The 17,110-nt window shown below is 44.7% G+C and overlaps 1 protein-coding gene across 1 annotated transcript in view; it reads right to left on the reverse strand.

The window, feature by feature from the left end:
• Window positions 1-558: 558 nt before the first annotated feature.
• RRAS (RAS related) overlaps window positions 559-17,110 on the reverse strand; it is a 50,104-nt gene continuing 33,552 nt past the window's right edge. The window contains exon 6 of the mRNA XM_075329416.1: window positions 559-2,253. Within this exon, the coding sequence (XP_075185531.1) occupies window positions 2,166-2,253 (88 nt within the window). The 3' untranslated portion in view covers window positions 559-2,165. The remainder of the gene's footprint in view (window positions 2,254-17,110) is intronic.

A 17,110-nucleotide genomic window follows, 5' to 3' on the forward strand; every position in this document is an offset into this window, starting at 1 on the left:
GCATATGAGTCCGGTGGGCGGGTCCTACTCACTAGTCCAGTGGGTGGTTCCTACTAGTGACTAGCAGCCTTTCCTGCATGTACAATAATACAGGGAAAAAACTGTTAATCATTAGTAGGCCGCCCCCCTCCCGGAGTCGGCCAGCAACCGCCGGCCCCCTCCCGGAGTCGGCCAGCAACCGCCAACCGCCTCCCGCCCCCCCCCCCCTCCCGGAGTCGGCCAGCAACCGCCGCCCCGCCTCCCGCCCCCCCCCCCTCCCGGAGTCGGCCAGCAACCGCCGCCCCCCCCCCCCCTCCCGGAGTCGGCCAGCAACCGCCGCCCCGCCCCCCCGGAGTCGGCCAGCAACCGCCGCCCCGCCCTCCCGGAGTCGGCCAGCAACCGCCGCCCCGCCCTCCCGGAGTCGGCCAGCAACCGCCGCCCCGCCCTCCCGGAGTCGGCCAGCAACCGCCGCCCCGCCCTCCCGGAGTCGGCCAGCAACCGCCGCCCCGCCCTCCCGGAGTCGGCCAGCAACCGCCGCCCCGCCCTCCCGGAGTCGGCCAGCAACCGCCGCCCCGCCCTCCCGGAGTCGGCCAGCAACCGCCGCCCCGCCCTCCCGGAGTCGGCCAGCAACCGCCGCCGCCCACACTTGTATGAATCCAAACAAGAGATTTCAATGAGTAAAATGCAAGCTTTGCTAAATCTTTTCCAACAAAAATGTCCATCCATCTGCTCCGCTCCTCCTGTCTTCAGATCAGATACCATTTTTAAACAGGACAGGAATCCTTCTCTTAAATTCATCAAGTAATGGTTGACATTTCATAAGTTAGTGGGGGTGCAACCTATGGGACCCCCTACGCAATCCTGAGAATGCAGGCCTCGTACAGCACTACATCCCCTAGCTTTGTTTTTCAGCTTAAGGGTCCTATTTAAGGCCCCCTATACCTTAGGTGGCTGACAGACTACTGTTATGTCACCCGACTGTACCATACGCAGAGACGCGCTCTCGGCCGAGTGCTCCTTTGCTCTATGACAGCCACCATTCGGAGGGGGAGGGTCTTAAGTCTGTGAATGCAGAGAATACCCCATAGAAGGGTCACTAAACCCAAAATGTGCACCGTATTAACCTCAAACCTAATATTCACCCATGAAAAGTCGGGATCTAAGCTACAAAGTAGTGGTCATGGAGGGGGTACTGGTTTTTTGAGACTTTTCCCCCCAGTCATCCCATTAGAGAATGCACATGGCTGATAACAGAGAATAATGAATGGCACGGTTAGACATTGAGACCATATAACCATTGGTTACAAAGCTTTTATATATTTTTTTTTTTTTTTTTTAAAAAATCACGATAAAACTTGCAACAAAAGTGAACCCAGCTTTAACAATAAGGATTTGGGGCAGATACGGATTGTGCCAGGTGGGACGGGTGCAGAATCCTGCCCACCCGATGCTAACGGTGCACGCGGAGGGGTGACTTTACCACCATCCGGCCCAGCACAAAGCAGCATCTCTCCATCGGGTGGAGACCCCACATGGGGGGGGGCACTAATGAGGTCTTCAGTCTCCTATGCAGTGGTCTGCAAGCTGGCGGCCATGCTGGGTGTTGTGTAGTGTATGCAGCTTGGAGACTTGGTGTCATTCCTCGCCATCTTGTAGCAGAGACTATACTATAGAAGAAGCAAAAGAATGAAGTACCTTGTCTTCTGCTACTAATAAAAGAAGAGGATGCATTCGGGAGGAAAGCGTGGCTGTCTGCTAATATATGTCTCTCCGGCACGCACCCTCACGGAATATAAGAGGACATAAAATATATATAAAATATATATACAGAATATATATTTACATGCAAATCCCAGCATATAAAAATAAAAAAACATAAAGCGTCGGCACAGATGAAGGGAGTGTGTGCAAACAGCATCTTTGTAGTAGAAGGAAGCATCTTGCTCTGATGCACGAGGGGCGGTGGGCGTTGGGGGGGGGGGTTTGTTCGGCCTACAGAGGAGCCCCCCAGCGGGATGGTGTGATGTGTCTACTGGATGCATCCTCCAGGTGTCTGCTACTGAAGAGAGGACCATTCATGTGCACCAACAATACCCGGTTTTCCATGAGTTGTCAAAGCCCTCCCCAGACAGCGGCTGCTGCGGCATCTCTCTGTTCGGGCCAACTGGGCGGCTGGTGGCACGAGGTTACAGGATCACACATGGGCAGCTTTTAGACTCTTTCTTCTTGGGGTTAACAGCCGGGGTTGGGGGGCACTCCAGCTCTTGGAATTTTCTATATAATAAAAAAAAAAAATATATATATAAAATAATAATAATAATAATAATAATAATAATAATAATAATAATAATAATAATAATAATAATAGAAATATATATTATGATAAAAAAATACAAACATTTTTTTGATATATATATATATTTTATAGTAAACACACACAAACACACACATTTATACATACATAAATACACACAGGTTATATATTATATAACCCCTTGGCCCATATGGACCTACCTGTACATCTGTGTCGGGGTCTGCGTGCGTGGAGTAGGCTCAGGAGCGGAGACAGCAACACACATGGCAGATGGGGATAAGATGAAGGGGCATATGCCAGTGTATATGGTATTTGCTTACAGTAAATAGTGAAAATATTATTTTTCTGATCTGAGCATTTTCTTCCCATTATACGTCTTTAAGTTGCGCCCCTCCCCCCATCTTAATAAGATAGTTGGTGTTATATATATTATATATAGTAAAAAAAATAAAATATGATTATGTAACACTAAAAAAAACCCTATATCATAATATGTATAAGAATCTAAAAAAATCATATAATACAAATATAATCTATAATAAAAATCTATTAGAATCTATAAAACAATGAACAACATTATAATACATGATAATACAAATAATAAAAATAAATAAAAATCTATATCACAATATATGAATCTAATAAAAAAAATAATAAAATCTAATAAAAATCAATCTAAAAAATATAATCTAGAATAATCTATAATAAAAATATATATTATAATCTATAATAAAACGAAAATAAAATTATAATATAATATGATATAAATACAAATATATAACAAAAATAAATTAATACAAATCTATATTAATATATATATATAAATCTAAAAATATAAAATCTAATTAAAAAAAATCAATCTATAATAAAATAAAAATGTAAACATATATTATAATCTATAATAAAATGAAAATAAATTATAATATAATATATAATAAAAATCTAAAAAATAAAAATTATATAATATATAATACAATAAATCTATAATAAACAATCATAAAAATCTATTATATATTATAATCTATAATAAAATGAAAATAAAAATCTTATATATATATATATATATATATATATATATAAAAAAAATCTAAATGTAATTATAAATAATGATACATCTATAATAAAAATCTATCAAAAATCTAATATCTATACTAAAAATCTAATAATAATCTAATAAAAATATATATTATAATCCATAATAAAAATATCTATAATAAAAATCTATTATAATAATCTAACATATTATAATCGATAATAAAATGAAAATTATATAAATAAAATAGTTATTATTAAAACAAAAATAAAAAAAATAGTAAGCTTCATACAACCTCCTTTTGACAAAAGGGGTCTTCATGATAAACTGATCACAAGCTGAGCCCCCCCATTCCCACAGCAATAATTTGTAAGAAATCAGGCTTTGAATATCCATGCAGCGCCACCACTGGAGGATTATAACATTGCACGGTGTGGATTAGCGGTCCGCTCATGTAATGCTCTTTGCTCTCCTTAAAAAGGAAAAATCTCTCGCGTTTCAATTTTTTTTTTTTTTTAATTTCTACAGCATTTAATGTAGGGGGTTAATTCATTTTATACTTTGTTACATCAGATTTTCAAGCATTTGGTGATCCCAAAAGTATTTATTATTGTTTTTTTAATTATGTAACTCAACCGACAAGAGCTCAGAAAAAAAGAGATGAGTTACACACTCCCCAACTATTAAAATGAGCTCACTGATGGCTTTTTAGTTAACATTTTGCAGCTTGCAATAAGACAGTGCTACATGGAGGATATCCCGTGGTTCCAGCAAAATAAGATTATTTTTTGCTGCAAAAGATGGACTAAGGCTTATTTTCAGGGGATGTCTTATTTTTTTTCTTCCATTACCAACAACCCACATTTGGCTCCAGTATTTATATCCTGATGTAGTAAGATTACATAAGGACCTTTGTGACATCTTGGTCATGTGAGCAAAGGTCTCAATTTCTGGAGGCTAAAGCTGAAGGGGAGACAGGCAGGTGTGTGTGCGTGCGTGCAATGTGTGCATATTATACACACACACCAGCCTGTCTCCCCTTCAGCTTTAGCCTTCTGCAATTAAGAGACCTTTGATCACATGACTGATGTCACAAAGGTCCTTAAGCAATCTTACAATATATAAATATATTGGGTTATAAACACTGGGCTCCCTAGGAGAATGGGGTCCCGTAAAATTGCCCAGTTTGCGCCCTCTTCCCCCGAATACCATTCCTGCACACCAGCCTGTCTCCAGTTCTTTTAGACTCTCGTAATTAAGAGACCTTTGGTCACTTGACTGTGAAGTCACCAAAGGTCCTTAAGAATCAGCCTAGGAATAGAAACCCTGGGGTGCCTAAGAAAGTGGGGGGCCTGAGAAATTGTGCAGTTTGACTCCCTCTACTGCCGGCCCCGATTGTAACTAGGCCTAATATTTCAAGCATAGGCCAAAACCCCCTGTAAAATCATGCTAGGGCTTATTATCAGGGTAGGTCTTACTTTCGGGAAACCATGGCAGTAGACAATTTTTAATTGTAAAGAAGGGAATTTTGTTTACTTACCGTAAACTCCTTTTCTTCTAGCTCCTATTGGGAGACCCAGACAATTGGGTGTATAGCTTCTGCCTCCGGAGGCCACACAAAGTATTACACTTTAAAAAGTGTAACCCCTCCCCTCTGCCTATACACCCTCCCGTGCATCACGGGCCCATCAGTTTTGGTGCCAAAGCAGGAAGGAGGAAACTTATAAATTGGTCTAAGGTAAATTCAATCCGAAGGATGTTCGGAGAACTGAAACCATGAACCAAAAGAACAATTCAACATGAACAACATCTGTACACCAAAGAACAACAGCCCGAAGGGAACAGGGGCGGGTGCTGGGTCTCCCAATAGGAGCTAGAAGAAAAGGAATTTACAGTAAGTAAACAAAATTCCCTTCTTTGTCGCTCCATTGGGAGACCCAGACAATTGGGACGTCCAAAAGCAGTCCCTGGGTGGGTAAAAGAATACCTCGATAAAAAGAGCCGAAAACGGCCCCCTCTTACAGGTGGGCAACCGCCGCCTGAAGGACTCGCCTACCTAGGCTGGCATCTGCCGAAGCATAGGCATGCACCTGATAGTGTTTCGTGAAAGTGTGCAGACTCGACCAGGTAGCCGCCTGACACACCTGCTGAGCCGTAGCCTGGTGCCGCAATGCCCAGGATGCACCTACGGCTCTGGTAGAATGGGCTTTCAGCCCTGAAGGAATCGGAAGCCCAGAAGAACGGTAGGCTTCAAGAATCGGTTCCTTGATCCACCGAGCCAAGGTTGACTTGGAAGCCTGCGACCCCTTACGCTGGCCAGCGACAAGGACAAAGAGCGCATCAGAACGGCGCAGGGGCGCCGTGCGAGACACTTAGACCCGGAGTGCTCTCACCAGATCTAACAAGTGCAAATCCTTTTCACATTGGTGAACTGGATGAGGGCAAAAAGAAGGTAAGGAGATATCCTGATTGAGATGAAAAGGGGATACCACCTTAGGGAGAAATTCCGGGACCGGACGCAGAACCACCTTATCCTGGTGAAACACCAGGAAGGGGGCTTTGCATGACAGCGCTGCTAGCTCAGACACTCTCCGAAGTGATGTGACTGCCACTAGGAAGGCCACCTTCTGCGAAAGGCGTGATAGAGAGACATCCCGCATCGGCTCGAAAGGTGGTTTCTGAAGAGCAGTTAGCACCCTGTTAAGATCCCAGGGTTCCAGCGGACGCTTGTAAGGTGGGACTATGTGGCAAACTCCCTGCAGGAACGTGCGGACCTGCGGAAGCCTGGCTAGACGCTTTTGAAAAAACACGGAAAGCGCCGATACTTGTCCCTTGAGAGAGCCGAGACACAAACCCTTGTCCATTCCGGATTGAAGGAAAGAAAGAAAAGTGGGTAAGGCAAACGGCCAGGGGGGGAAAACCCTGATCAGCGCACCAGGATAAGAAGATCCTCCAAGCCCTGTGATAGATCTTGACGGACGTTGGTTTCCTGGCCTGTCTCATGGTGGCAATGACATCTTGAGATAACCCTGAAGACGCTAGGATCCAGGACTCAATGGCCACACAGTCAGGTTGAGGGCCGCAGAATTCAGATGGAAAAAAGGCCCTTGAGACAGCAAGTCTGGTCGGTCTGGGAGTGCCCACGGTTGACCCACCGTGAGGTGCCACAGATCCGGGTACCACGACCTCCTCGGCCAGTCTGGAGCGACGAGGATGGCGCGGCGGCAGTCGGACCTGATCTTGCGTAACACTCTGGGCAGCAGTGCCAGAGGAGGAAATACATAAGGCAGTCGAAACTGCGACCAATCCTGAACTAATGCGTCCGCCGCCAGAGCTCTGTGATCTTGAGACCGTGCCATGAATGCCGGGACTTTGTTGTTGTGCCGAGACGCCATGAGGTCGACGTCCGGCGTTCCCCAGCGGCAACAGATCTCTTGAAACATATCCGGGTGAAGAGACCATTCCCCTGCGTCCATGCCCTGGCGACTGAGAAAGTCTGCTTCCCAGTTTTCTACGCCCGGGATGTGAACTGCGGAGATGGTGGAGGCTGTGGCTTCCGCCCACAGCAGAATCCGCCGAACTTCTTGGAAGGCTTGACGACTGCGTGTGCCGCCTTGGTGGTTGATGGACGCGACCGCCGTGGCGTTGTCCGACTGTATTCGGATCTGCCTGCCCTCCAGCCACCGCTGGAACGCCTTTAGGGCTAGATACACTGCCCTTATCTCCAGAACATTGATCTGAAGGGAGGACTCTGTCGGAGTCCAGGTTCCCTGAGCCCTGTGGTGGAGGAAGACCGCTCCCCACCCTGACAGACTCGCGTCCGTCGTGACCACAGCCCAGGATGGGGGCAGGAAGGATTTTCCCTTCGACAAAGACGTGGGAAGAAGCCACCACTGAAGAGAGGTTTTGGCTGCCGGTGAAAGAGAGACGTTCCTGTCTAGGGACGTCGACCTCTTGTCCCATTTGCGAAGAATGTCCCATTGAAGTGGATGCAGATGAAACTGCGCAAAGGGAACTGCCTCCATTGCTGCCACCATCTTCCCTAGGAAGTGCATGAGGCGCCTCAAGGGGTGTGACTGGGCCCGAAGGAGAGAGTGCACCCCTGTCTGCAGCGAACGCTGTTTGTCCAGCGGAAGCTTCACTATCGCTGAGAGAGTATGAAACTCCATCCCGAGGTAAGTCAGTGATTGGGTCGGTGTCAATTTTGACTTTGGGAAATTGATGATCCACCCGAACCTCTGGAGAGTCTCCAGAGCAATGGTCAGGCTGTGTTGACATGCCACCCGGGAGGGTGCCTTGACTAGAAGATCGTCTAAGTGAGGGATCACCGAGTGGCCCTGAGAGTGTAGGACCGCCACCACTGCTGCCATGACCTTGGTGAAGACCCGTGGGGCTGTCGCCAGGCCGAAAGGCAGTGCCACGAACTGAAGGTGTTCGTCCCCGATGGCGAAACGCAGGAAGCGTTGATGCTCTGGTGCAATCGGCACATGGAGATAAGCATCCCTGATGTCGATTGATGCTAGGAAGTCTCCTTGGGACATCGAGGCGATGACAGAGCGGAGAGATTCCATCCGAAACCGTCTGGTTTTCACGTGTCTGTTGAGCAGTTTGAGGTCCAGAACGGGACGGAATGATCCGTCCTTTTTTGGCACCACGAACAAGTTGGAGTAAAACCGCGACCACGTTCTTGAAGGGGAACGGGGATCACAACTCCTTCTGCCTTCAGAGTGTTTACTGCCTGAAAAAGTGCATCGGCTCGCTCGGGGGGCGGAGATGTCCTGAAGAAACGAGTCGGAGGACGAGAACTGAGCTCTATCCTGTAACCGTGAGACAGAATGTCTCTCACCCATCGGTCTTGGACATGTGGCCACCAGGCGTCGCAAAAGCGGGAGAGCCTGCCACCGACCGAGGATGCGGTTTGGGGAGGCCGAAAGTCATGAGGAGGCCGCCTTGGGGGCGGCTCCTCCGGCGGTCTTTTTAGGACGTGACTTAGACCGCCATGCAGAAGAGTTCCTCTGGCCCTTCTCTGACCTGTTGGACGTGGAGGAACGGGACCTGGCTGAGGGCCGAAACCTGGGTTGTATCTTTCGCTGCTGAGGTCTGTTTGGTTTGGACTGGGGTAAGGACGAGTCCTTTCCCTTGGATTGTTTAATAATTTCGTCCAATTGCTCGCCAAACAAACGGTCGCCAGAAAATGGCAAACCGGTTAAGAACTTCTTGGAAGCAGAGTCTGCCTTCCATTCGCGTAGCCACATGGCCCTGCGGACTGCCACCGAATTGGCGGATGCTACCGCTGTACGGCTCGCAGAGTCCAGGACGGCGTTCATGGCGTAGGACGAAAAAGCCGACGCCTGAGAAGTCAAAGACACAACCTGCGGAGTAGAGGTACGTGTGACCGCATTAATCTCAGACAGACAAGCTGAGATAGCTTGGAGTGCCCACACGGCTGCGAATGCCGGAGCAAAAGACGCGCCTATGGCTTCATAGATGGATTTCATCAGGAGCTCTATTTGCCTGTCAGTGGCATCCTTGAGCGATGAGCCATCTGCCACTGATACTACGGATCTAGCCGCCAGTCTAGAGACTGGAGGATCCACCTTGGGACACTGAGCCCAACCCTTAACTACGTCAGGGGGGGAAGGGGTAACGTGTGTCATTAAGGCGCTTAGTAAAGAGCTTGTCCGGAAATGCTCGGTGCTTCTGGACCGCATCTCTGAAGTTAGAGTGGTCGAAAAACGCACTCCGTGTACGTTTGGGAAACCTAAACTGGTGTTTCTCCTGCTGTGAAGCCGACTCCTCTATAGGTGGAGTTGGAGGAGAAAGTTCTAGCACCTGGTTGATGGACGCTATAAGGTCATTTACTAAGGCGTCCCCTTCAGGTGTATCAAGATTGAGAGCAACGTCAGGGTCAGAGCCCTGAGCTGCGACGTCCGCATCATCCTCCAGAGAGTCCTCATGCTGAGACCCTGAGCAGCGTGATGAAGGCGAGGAAGGTTCCCAGCGAGCCCGCTTAGGCGGTCTGGGACTGCGGTCCGTGTCGGAGTCCTCCCCGTGGGACCTAGGTGTCACCCCAGGAGCACTTTGCTGCGCCGACCAGGGGGGGGGCCTGGGGGTGATGAACTGCCCTGGGCCTGTGATACCTGTCTGGTCTGCAAGGCTTCTAGTATCTTAGCAGACCATCTGTCCATAGACTGAGCCATGGATTGTGAAAGCGACTCAGAGAGTTTCTCAGCCAAAACTGCAAACTCTGTCCCTGCCACCTGGACAGTGGAAGCCGGTGGTTCTACCTGAGCCGAGGGTCCCACCAGTGCCTGAGGCTCCGGCTGAGTGAGTGCCACAGGGGCCGAGCATTGCACACAATGAGGGTAGGTGGAACCTGCAGGTAACATAGCCGCACAAGAGGTACAGGTTGCAAAATAAGCCTGTGCCTTGGCACCCTTGCTCTTTGCGGACGACATGCTGTTGTCTCCTCTTAGAGTAATCAGTGAGGGTATATAGCCAAAGGCAAATAATGCGGCCGAACAGAGAAAATGTATACAAATACAAATGTATGTATACATATATATGTATGTATTGATATAGAAGGGTTAATAGTTTCTATATACCTTCATTAAAGATATTTTATTGTTATTAGTAAGTATATCTGGTGGTAGTTCATAGTCATTATGGAGCCTTCGGAATAAGAGACAGGCTCAAGGATTATTTTGTCTCTAAATGTTCTTCTTATCTTCTTCTTATCTCATATGCATGACTCTACATTTTTGCTTTGCTAAAACTTAAAGGTCATATGAGCAACTAGTAAAGTTCAGCTTAGAAGCCTTATTTGCAATATCACATTGATCTGTAAATGGTATAAATAAAGTGTACTTTGGTTAAATAAACAGAAAATTGATCATGCCCACATGGATGCTGGTCTTTTTCTCCGAGCGCTCGATCTTGATTAGGTCTGAAGAGGCCAAATTGAGAAGACCTCACTGGTGATCCCATAAGCTGACTTGTGACAAAACAGAACAGCTACAACAGTTTGGCGCCCAACGTGGGGCCGTGGCTAACCAGCCTATTCGGAAGAAGTTTTGGGGACTCTGGAGACAGTGAAATTTCAGCTGCAGCAAGGTGAGAAGCTTTATTCTTACACTTCATTTCACTCTCTCTGATTTCCCGAATATTCTGGGTAAGGCTGTACACACGGTTCAAGAACTCTGGCATCACCAGTGAGTATTGTTTTTTTCATGCATGTCTGAATGAGAGTTGAAATATAGAGTAATAAGATAATCTGTTGTCCGTCTATTAACTGATTGCATAGATTGCATAGCACGGAATTTGGGACAGTCTCTGTATAATTGCATTTGCTGTGTTGCTGTGTTTTGTGTTTTGCTTTGGTCATCTTTGCATCTTTGATGGGAAATACTCTGGTCTAGGGATATGTGTTCATAAGTGGTTCCATACTAATGCCTAGATAAAGTAGGCAGGCAATAGGTTGTTGTATATTGATGAGAAGTTTTTGAATAACAAAGTGATGAGAAATTGAGATAAGAGACTTGGTGAAATAATATGTATGTATAAGTTTAATGGTTATAGGTCATACTGTGGACTGTGAAAAGATGTTCCGGTTGTGAAATGTCACAGGGCATAGCCATATAGAGTATTTGAGTGGATACCTGACATATGTATTTTTTCCCATCAGTGTCAAGAGCGGTTTAGATAATTTTATTTGCATGTGAGGTTAACTGATCCTTGGAAGGTGTATTGTTACATATGTTTCTAGAATCAATGAATGAGTAGGACAAGTGGTCATGGGATCTGTCCTTATAGTGAGATATTGTGTGTTTCTTCCCCTCAAAATGGGGATGAAGGTTTTATAGTAAAGTAGAATATTAGTACTGTGAAGGTATATAAGTAGTCTCAATTTTCTGCTGGGATTGTGTATTATACCAGTGGGTATTAGGATTGTGTTTTGGAAACTGAATCCGGACGAGATAACACTCTTGCTAAACAAACTGTGTGCTGACATTCTTTTGGGAGGGGTCAAGTGAACAGCTGCGCGATTTTCTGCCCTCTGTGAGAAGTCAGCTCTGTTAATTGTCAGCTCTGTTAAAGGACCAGCATGGAGTAGCCAACTGCACATCAGGTCGAAGTGGGTTAGAGGAATTGTGGCCTTCCCACTTACATGGAGGTGGTCTAGCAGGTGAGAGGACTATCACACCTGGTCCTTCCTGTTTTAGTCATCTGGTCTATTGGGTGAGAGGTGTTTTTTAACCCTTCCCAATACGCCCTGCAAGTGTAGCAGGTGAGAGGTGGAGCAGGTAAATGCTGATTGAGCCTTCTTGCTACCACTTGAGAGCCCATTCTGACTTGCCAGGAGACGTGTGGCCTGTTAACAAGGTTCAGGGACACTGAGAGGGCATTTGCAGAAAGGTGGGCTGTGTGGGAATAAGTTGAAGCCATGGGCAACTTGTTCAGTCTTTATATATATATACACACATTATATATATACATACATACATATACATATATATATATACATATATACATATATACATATATACATATATACATATATACATATATATATATATACATATATATATATATATATATATATATATATATATATATATATATATACATATATACATATATACATATATACATACACACACACACACACTTCGGCACCCGAGGGGGCCAGCACCTAGTAACCGGTGCGGCTTACCGACCGCCCAAAGCGGTTGTGTGACCACCAGATTCCCTGCCTGGGCCTCCCAGAGCTGTAGAGCTCGTTCTGAATTCCTCCCCTGGCAGAAGTGAGTATAACAATATATGCAGTTATGAAGGAAGAAGTCTCTAAAAAGATGGATAACCCCTTTAAACTCAGCTTGTGGTGGAATGAGGGATTTTTTTGTGGCTGGATCTAACTTTTGGACACTGCACTGTTTGACGGCAGCTGACAAGTGGCGCATGTCGTAGACTGAGTTATTGGGGTCTGCTCGGCGCCCATATATTAGGACAACCCAGTAATTCAATAAATACCAGTCTCCTAAATAAAGACCCCTAGGGATCTTTCAATGATAATGCCAAGAATTCACTCTGCTGTCCCGTTTTTAATATATATATATATCTATCCCTCTATCTATCCCTCTATCTATCTATCCCTCTATCTATCGCCATCAGTCATTGTAGCGCCATATAGTGAAAGGTGACCCCCAATGCGCTGCACACCTCCTGTGATGCACTGACGGGGTTATCCATATCCCACAGATGACCCTGATGAGCGTGATGTTCCGGTGGTGTCATAGCTGCTTTATGAACATGTTCTGCCTTGCTCAGCTCCGGGAGGATTACACCATGGAGGAACGAGTCTGCTCTCCATCTACTGTCACATTTCTTACTTACATATGTCTCAGCCTCAAAGACCACGTTTAACTTCCAAGCACTTCATCTGCGCGCTCACTGACTGTATCCTACAAGGGCAAACTGAAGATGGAGGCTCATGTGCAGAGCATTGCAGGACCTATAGCCATGTCTCTTACCTCACCTGCAGAGCATTGCAGGATCTATAGCCATGTCTCTTACCTCACCTGCAGAGCATTGCAGGATCTATAGCCATGTCTCTTACCTCACCTGCTGGGAATTGCAGGACCTATAGCCATGTCTCTTACCTCACCTGCTGGGAATTGCAGGACCTATAGCCATGTCTCTTACCTCACCTGCAGGACCTATAGCCATGTTTCTTACCTCACCTGCAGAGCATTGCAGGACCTATAGCCATGTCTCTCACCTCACCTGCAGGGCAATGAAGGACCTATAGCCATGTCTCTTACCTCAACTGCAGGGCAATGGGGGACCTAACCTATAGCTATGTCTCTTACCTCACCTGCAGGGCAATGGTGGACCTATAGCCAAGCCTCTTACCTCATGTGCAGGGCATTGCAGAAGCTTAGATATCCATGGTTACGACCACTCATATGGTGACAATTGTGGATGGATACCTAAGATACTGCAATGCCCTGCAAATGAGGCGAGCCACATAGCTAATCAGGAGAACTATATTACATTTCTAAATAGAGGTATTGGCTAATATTATTATTACACCTACTACAGACTGTGATAGCATCTTGAAGATGGAAATACTTCAACTCCTTACCTGCCACGGGATATTTAAAGGGAACCTGTCCGGTCAAACAAGCGTTCTGACCTAGAAGCAGGAGGCTGTGTGAGCTATTAACCCCTTCCTACCCATCCCTGTGTTATATTGTGTAATATGAAAGTAATACAATAACGTTTTATTACTTTCATATGTCCTATGTAAATAGCATAGGTCTCTAGTCCCATGGGCGTCTCATTGCCTGAGAGGTTCCCATTAAGTTTTGCCGCTTTTTTCCTGCCTTTTCCCCAAAAGCCATGATTTTTTATACTACTTAAAGGGTACACATTTAATTGCTTATTTATTGTTGTTATATTTTGTTTTTTGTTTTGTTTTTTTTTAAAAAGGGAGGTTGCTATTATTTTAGCTTGTTTTTTCCCCCCTTGTTATAACATTTATTGTACTGGATTAATTTTATATTTTGATAAAGAGGCAGCAAAAAAAATAAAATAAAATATATATATTATATAAAAATAAAAACTATGTAAATATAATAAAATATAATATAGTAGATAAAAATAATAATATATTATAAATATAAAAAAAAAATCATATAAATATATTGTAAAAATAAACTTATATAAATATAATTATATAAATAATAAAATATAATACATCTTTATATACAGTACTGACCAAAAGTTTGGACACACCTCATTCAAAGTTTTCTTTATTTTCATGACTCTGAAAATTGTAAATTCACATTGAAGGCATCAAAACTATGAATTAAAACATGTGGAATGAAATACTTAAAAAAAAGTTATATTCTAGGTTCTTCAAAGTAGCCACCTTTTGCTTTGATTACTGCTTTGCACACTCTTGGCACTCTCTTGATGAGCTTCAAGAGGTAGTCACCGGAAATGGTTTCCAACAGTCTTGAAGGAGTTCCCAGAGATGCTTAGCACTTGTTGGCCCTTTTGCCTTCACTCTGCGGTCCAGCTCACCCCAAACCATCTCGATTGGGTTCAGGTCTGGTGACTGTGGAGGCCAGGTCATCTGGCGTAGCACCCCATCACTCTCCTTCTTAGTCACATAGCCCTAACACAGCCTGGAGGTGGGTTTGGGGTCATTGTCCTGATGAAAAATAAATGATGGTCCAACTAAACGCAAACCGGATTGAATAGCACGCCGCTGCAAGATGCTGTGGTAGCCAAGCTGGTTCTGTATGCCTTCAATTTTGAATAAATCCCCAACAGTGTCACCCGCAATGCACCCCCAGACCATCACACCTCCTCCTCCATGCTTCACGGTGGGAACCAGCCATGTAGAGTCCATCCGTTCACCTCTTCTACAAAGACCCGGTGGTTGGATCCAAAAATCTCTCAAATTTGGACTCATCAGACCAAAGCACAGATTTCCACTGGTCTAATGTCCATTCCTTGTGTTCTTTATCCCAAACAAGTCTCTTCTGCTTGTTGCCTGTCCTTAGCAGTGGTTTCCTAGCAGCTATTTTACCATGAAGGCTGCTGCACAAAGTCTCCTCTTAACAGTTGTTCTAGAGATGTGTCTGCTGCTAGAACTCTGTGTGGCATTGACCTGGTCTCTAATCTGAGCTGCTGTTAACCTGCGATTTCTGAGGATGGTGACTTGGATAAACTTATCCTCCGCAGCAGAGGTGACTCTTGGTCTTCTTTTCCTGGGGCGGTGCTCATGTGAGCCAGTTTCTTTGTAGCGTTTGATGGTTTTTGCCACTGCACTTGGGGGCACTTTCAAAGTTTTCCCAATTGTTCGGACTGACTGACCTTCATTTCTTAAAGTAATGATGGCCGCTCGTTTTTCTTTACTTACAATTTGTATTATGGCAAGAAAAAAGCAGCTAACAGTCTATTCAGTAGGACTATCAGCTGTGTATCCACCAGACTTCTGCGCAACACAACCCCATTTATAAGGCAAGAAATCCCACTTATTAAACCTGACAGGGCACACCTGTGAAGTGAAAACCATTTCTGGTGACTACCTCTAGAAGCTCATCAAGAGAATGCCAAGAGTGTGCAAAGCAGTAATCAAAGCAAAAGGCGGCTACTCTGAAGAACCTAGAATATAAGACATATTTTCAGTTTCTTCACACTTTTAAGTATTTCATTCCACATGTGTTATTTCATAGTTTTTGATGCCTTCAATGTGAATCTACAATTTTCAGAGTCCTGAAAATAAAGAAAACTGTTTGAAAGAGGTGTCCAAACTTTTGGTCTGTACTGTACATATAAAAATATAATAAAAATATAATAAATATATACCAGGACCATTCCCTTGAATTGTACGTTGTTCTTACATTGCCCTGAAGATACTTCAGTTATAAATCTGGAGGGTCACAGTGCCCTCAGCGGAGCATTTTACAAGCTGAGCAGACCATGAAATACCAGGTACAAAGACACACGGACTCTCTTCCACGCGCCCGTTTTATACTAATCACTCGTAAGTGATAACACTGCAGATGTAAATTTTCTAAATAAATATATATATTTTTTTAAAGGTGTTATTGACATGAATTTATCACCTGATGTCGGTAACAACCCATCCAATCCACACAGGCAAAGAAATCAAACCATAGATGTCCATAGATTAAGTGATGTGTAATAATGAGAAATGACAAAGGCAAAAAGTATTGAACACATTACTGAAAATTAACTAAATACTTCATACAAAAGCCTTTGTTGGTGATGACAGATTTAATACATCTCTCGTGTCATGCATCGGTCAGGTGTGATTTTGGCCCATTCTTCCACACACACACACTCTTCACATCCTGTAGGTCCCGGCTCCTTCTATGAACTCTGAGCTTTGTTCCTTCCATACATTTTCTATTGGATTCAGCTCCGGTGATCGGCTCGGCCATTCTAGCAGATTTATTTTCTTTCTCTGGCTGTGTGTTTGGGGTCATTCTCTTGCTGAAATGTCCTCCCTCGTTTCATCTTCATCATCCTGGTAGACAGCAGCAGATTCTTATCAAGAATGTGTCGGTACGTTTGTCCATTCATCCTTCCTTCAATATATGGACTTTGCCTGTACTGTATGCTAAAAAAAGCCCCACACCATGATGTTCCCACCTCCACACTTAACAGTTGTTGGTGTTTTTGGAGTGATTTGTGTTTTGGCCTCCAAACATGGTGTGTATTATGGCCTCCAAAGAGTTTAATTTTTTTTCTCATCTGATCAGATTATAATCTCCCAGTATTTCACAGACTTGTCTAAATGTCGTTGAGTAAACGTTAAACATGCCTGAACCTGCTTTCTGTTAGGCAACAGAGTCCTGAGTGGTGAGTGTGCATACAGGAGCATGCATACAGGCCATAGAGGGGGAGTGCATTACTTGCGGTTTTCTTTTAAAACAATTGTACCTGCTGATTTCAGGTCTTTCTGTAGTTTTCCACAGATGTTTCTTGGCTCTCAGACAACTCTTCTGATCATTCTTTTCACTCCTCTGTCTGAAATCTAGCGGGGAGCACCTGGTCTTGAATGGTTTGTGGTGAAATTGTGTTATTTCCACTTACAGAGTATGTCCCCAACAACGCTCACTGGAACCCTCAGTAGTTTGGAAATTCTTCTGTATCCAGTGCCATCAGTGTTTTGCAACAATAATGTTGTGAAGGTCTTGAGACAGCTCACTGGTTTTACCCATCATGAGATGTTTCTTGTGTTG

The sequence above is a fragment of the Anomaloglossus baeobatrachus genome, chromosome 11, assembly GCF_048569485.1.
Source record: "Anomaloglossus baeobatrachus isolate aAnoBae1 chromosome 11, aAnoBae1.hap1, whole genome shotgun sequence".
NCBI lineage: Eukaryota > Metazoa > Chordata > Amphibia > Anura > Aromobatidae > Anomaloglossus > Anomaloglossus baeobatrachus.